Source organism: Oryzias melastigma, linkage group LG20, assembly GCF_002922805.2.
Source record: "Oryzias melastigma strain HK-1 linkage group LG20, ASM292280v2, whole genome shotgun sequence".
Lineage (NCBI taxonomy): Eukaryota > Metazoa > Chordata > Actinopteri > Beloniformes > Adrianichthyidae > Oryzias > Oryzias melastigma.
Genome location: NC_050531.1, coordinates 15,212,075 through 15,216,526, shown reverse-complemented (window position 1 = coordinate 15,216,526; position 4,452 = coordinate 15,212,075). Strand labels below are relative to the sequence as shown.

The 4,452-nt window shown below is 35.9% G+C and overlaps 1 protein-coding gene across 3 annotated transcripts in view; it reads right to left on the bottom strand.

The window, feature by feature from the left end:
* The window catches only part of LOC112151278 (transmembrane protein 241), a 4,660-nt gene extending 1,616 nt beyond the window's left edge, over nt 1-3,044 (bottom strand). For 2 of the 3 annotated variants that reach the window (XM_024280104.2, XM_024280105.2), the window contains exons 1-10: nt 2,904-3,044; nt 2,114-2,160; nt 1,286-1,363; nt 1,134-1,215; nt 984-1,061; nt 887-918; nt 737-788; nt 612-660; nt 424-466; nt 299-334 (exon numbers count right to left, since the gene is read on the bottom strand). In XM_024280104.2, coding sequence (XP_024135872.1) covers nt 299-334; nt 424-466; nt 612-660; nt 737-788; nt 887-918; nt 984-1,061; nt 1,134-1,215; nt 1,286-1,363; nt 2,114-2,160; nt 2,904-3,032 — 626 coding nt within the window. In that variant the 5' untranslated portion in view covers nt 3,033-3,044. Of the gene's footprint in view, nt 1-298; nt 335-423; nt 467-611; nt 661-736; nt 789-886; nt 919-983; nt 1,062-1,133; nt 1,216-1,285; nt 1,364-2,113; nt 2,161-2,449; nt 2,653-2,903 lie in introns of those variants that run through there. The other variant, XM_024280106.2, reaches the window with a different exon arrangement.
* Nucleotides 3,045-4,452: the final 1,408 nt, after the last annotated feature.

The following is a 4,452-nucleotide window of genomic DNA, read 5'->3' as shown; positions in this document are numbered from 1 at the left end:
AAAAAAAAAAAAAAAAAAAGTTTCCATAATTCAAACGTCTAGAAAATTTACACCTGACTATAATTGGAGTTAAAATGTGTTTTGACATTTTTACAAATTTTTACATTTACACTGATATTTTTCAAACAATAATTGTGTTTTTTTGTTTTCTGATATTTTGATTCTCTGAATATTTAGGAACAGTAAATGTATATTTTCCAGAAACATTTCAGTCTTTACAGTTACCATTTCTTGCGTTAGGATATGTCATGGTATGCTAAATTCTAATTAAAATCCTGTTTTTTAAAGGTTTTCTTACCTGAACAAACAGTTGATCCAATGCTGCTCACAGTCACTAAGATCAAAAAACAAAATTAACATTATTCTGTTAAAAAACTTTTATAAAAAGACTCAAATGCTACGACAAAAAGGGCTCAGGCTTACCTTAAGCTGCTGGACTTGTGGACTTGAAACGCCTTGTACGCACCTAAATATACATTTTTATTCAAGCACAAATATTTATTGGATTTCTGTAAAATAACATAAAAATACAAACCACTTTTCGGGGAGGAAAACCAATCAGAGGCCTCCTGGTTGGTCTTCATCCCCTTGTTAGTATCTCTTCTCCTTACCGGCACAGAGGAGATGGCAGACAGCCCACAGGTATGCACTGTAGTCGACCTGCACAGGAGGAAACGTAAACAAAAATAAACAAGACGCTGTGCACGAACAGAACCACGCAGGTTGTGATTGGTACCTGAGGGTCGCACAGAGGAAGGTTGACGGCTGCCAGCAGCATGAGGCCCATACTAGATAAAACATGCATTAAAGAGGCCATTTTTGCAGATTTACTGGAATAAAGTTGGATTTTACTCCTAGATGTTGGCATACTATATACATTACAAACCTGATGGACTTTAGCTGGTGCATCTTCTGTTTCTAAATAAAGGACAGCGCAGGTTTAGAAGCTACGTTTTCTTTAGAAAAACGGCGAATATTCCTACCTCTCTGTGGAGGGCTGTGCTGATTATGTAGGTGACAACATGTGAGGAATTCTGAAGGGTGAAGAAGAAAGGAATATCCTGCACAAAGAGAAAAACAAAAAGGCGTAAGAGCTGTCAATCAAACACTTGCACGCTTCTGTTCGTACACACCAGGCGTGACAAAGCCCGAGAACCAGCGTAAATGTTTCCCACAAACAGGAGCGAGGCCGGGAGCCAGGAGAGAGCGGCGGATCTGCAACAAAAAAAACACACATGAGCCGCGCCCAGGTGGGAATGGAGTCGGGTCATAATGCAGAGGAAACCTGCTGATGAAGCTCATTTCCACCCATCCCAGCTTTCCAGAGAGAAGAAGCAGAACGGCTCCGATAAACGTCTGCCATCTGGAAAGAAGAGTTTTGATGAGGATAAATCTTTGGTGCGGTGGAAGAGTGGTCGACCTCTGATCGGAGGATCACAAATCCCACCCCGAAATAGGATAAAATGAGGTAGTAAATTGATCACTCCTCTTATCCTCTTATCTAAGCAAGTATACACAACTTATATCATATGTTGTCGTTTTTTTTTTTTGTTTTTTTTTTAAATAAAATCCCACTTCAGCTTTGAAAAAGGAAGATCCCTTTTTCCAACAAATTTTTCCCATTTTTTTGTCTGTCAAACAATTCACTGATCCTTTTGGTTTTACTAAATTGATGGTGTCTAAAAATCAAGGAAAAATTACACTTTATCCTAAAAAATCTGAGACCTTCAAACCAGCAGATATTATTTGGAAATTTAGATTTTTGAGTTGGAATTATTCCAAAAAGAAAAGGTAAATAAATCACCTTTGCTTGTTACTAATGTCTATTCAGGAGGATGAGCTAATACTGGATTATATAGCAGTACATATATCAATAATGGGAGACTTTTTCTTTATTTTTTGGATTATTCGTGTTTATAAAAAATATTAAAAACAATGGAAAAACAGTAGCTAGTCTAAGCTGCCTTCACTTTTTGTTGCCATTGCTTTTCCATGAAAACTTTAATAAAATAATGTGTACAGATTTCAAACTTTTAGAAACATTGTAAATTGAGATGTTTTTCCTGTCCAAACCCACATTTTTTTTTTTTTACTTTTTATGTCCACTACTTACCCTTGAAATAAGGTTGGATACGTAAAATTCAGGACCGAGAGGACAAACTGTAAAAGAAACAATCACAAAAAGTGTTAGAAAAAAAATGAACCAATAAATCTCATCCAACATGCTTTTATTTTGGTAAAAAATATCTTAAAAACAAACAAACAAAAATACTTAATTGTTTCACTATTATTGTAAGTATTGAGAAACAATTTAGCTGTTTTTCGTATAAAATGGGTAAGTCTGTTCAGTTATATTTCCTTAAGTTTTTGTTTTTAATGGAGTCTTTTGCTTAAATACTGTATTTGTCTGTGTAACCTAAGAAAAGTGGAATTAAATTAAAATACGCACCTTATTCGTAAAATATGACAGAACAAAAACGAAGCTAAAAGCAAATCCAGGGATGTGTCTCCTGCACTGCATTTCGACATGATTTCTACTAAAAGTAAAGATGTATTCAACCTTAAATGAAATAGTTTAACTCAGACATTTTCAAAATCGCTCACTTCCTTAGCTGAGCTCACAGAGACACGTCACGATGCTAATTAACAAAGATCGTTTGGATTGCTGAAGATGCCTCACTGGGCGCGTTTCAAACTCATTGAAATGAATCAGAATACCCCGTAGGGGAACATTTCTGAAATGTTCGCTCTATTATCATTACAGTTATATTTATATTAAGTTAATAACACAAAATAATATATTTTATACAGAAAGGGTAAATAAGGCTAACTATCGAAACAAACCTTTTCAAGGGAATTCGGCAAACACTCAAAAAATATCAGAGTACACCCTCCTTTTACACCTCTCTGCTTGATTGATGCTGACTGAGAAGCTTGTCACGTGGTACCAGGCGAACTTCCGTGTTTACAGAGCTCAAACTGCGGCTGTTTGGTGTTGAGTTTCGCGGGAGGATGCAGCGCAGCCATGGCATTTCTTAAGCCCAGAGAGCGAACAAAAGAAAGGTTTGTGTCGCCCCGCCTTTCGCTAGCATCTCGCTAGCTTTGTTCGTAATTTACTCGGCACAGACAGCAGCTGGTCAATGTCATGGCCGCGTCACCTATTAGACGTTGACTGAGATGCCAGCTTTTATGAAGTGACCTTAAAGGCGACATGACAGCTTCTTAATCTATACAAATGTAAATCAAAACAACAGCTAATAAGATTTAAAGCAAATTTATTGTGTAAATACTTGTAAAAACGTATTTGAAAGCTATGCTGTTTTGGGGTTTTTTAAGGAAGTTTTGAGGCGGTATGAATGGGAATGTTTGGAACTTGACCAATTTAGACAATTTCTTTTCAAAAGAATTCAATTAGCAGCAAAGTGGGTAAAGTTTCTAGTTATTCTGGTAGAAAATGGTGTGAGAACCCTCTCCAGTTACCTTGAGTCACCCCCTTTTAACCCTTTGGTTACCATTTGTTTACAGTGCATTTTAAAGCTGCTTCTCCTCAGTGCTCCTGGTTTATTTACAGACCCACTCCAATGAAGAGTGGGGTTTTTAACACGATGGAGGACTTATATTAAGAGAATTAGGCTCAAAATTAAATATCTGAGTATTTCTTCATTCAAATTGTTGTAAATTAGGAGGGGAAAACCTTGTAGCAGTGACGTAGGAGCTACTACGGCAAGCCAGAAGCTTCCTGCTCCGCTCCATTCTGATGCATCCGCTTGTAGACGAGCAAATCCACAAACGTCTTTGTTATGGCATCTGTCCCAAAACTGTAGGCTGGATAACTCTGATATTTGTCTTGTTTGTTAGGGGTCGAAATTGATAGGAAGTGGGCGGGGTTACTCTGCGCCAACAGTCCTGCCCACATCTCAGAGGCCCATTGAAGTGGAACTTAAAAAAAAAAAATTAATTATTATTTTTAATTTTTTCTTATTTATTTATTTTCAATTTATTAGTATTTGATCTTACTTTTTGAGTGGAAACAATGATTCAATGATTTGCTTAAAGAAATGCAATTTTAATCTTCATTTTCTTTCTATATCTTGAGAAAAAGGCTACAAGAACATGTTCAAAACACCATGAATTTTCTCTAGTTTGGGTCTTTAAGTGAAGTCTTTCATTTTTGATGTGTACGAATTAGAAAAACGTTACACATTTTCAAAAACTTTATTCTTTATTTTTTTGTCATAATGTCTTTAACTTAGAAGTTTAGAAAATGTAATAATCATAATTTGTTTCGTGTTTGTTTTTATTCATTATTCACAATTTTCCAGCTTAAAACATTTTTGTGTAAATGTGATAATTTGTCCTGTTTGGTTTTTTTGTTGTTTTTTTGCAGGTTTTCCCTTCTGTTACTGGATTTGGAGGAGTATTACTTTGAGCAGCACACGGCGTACCATGTTA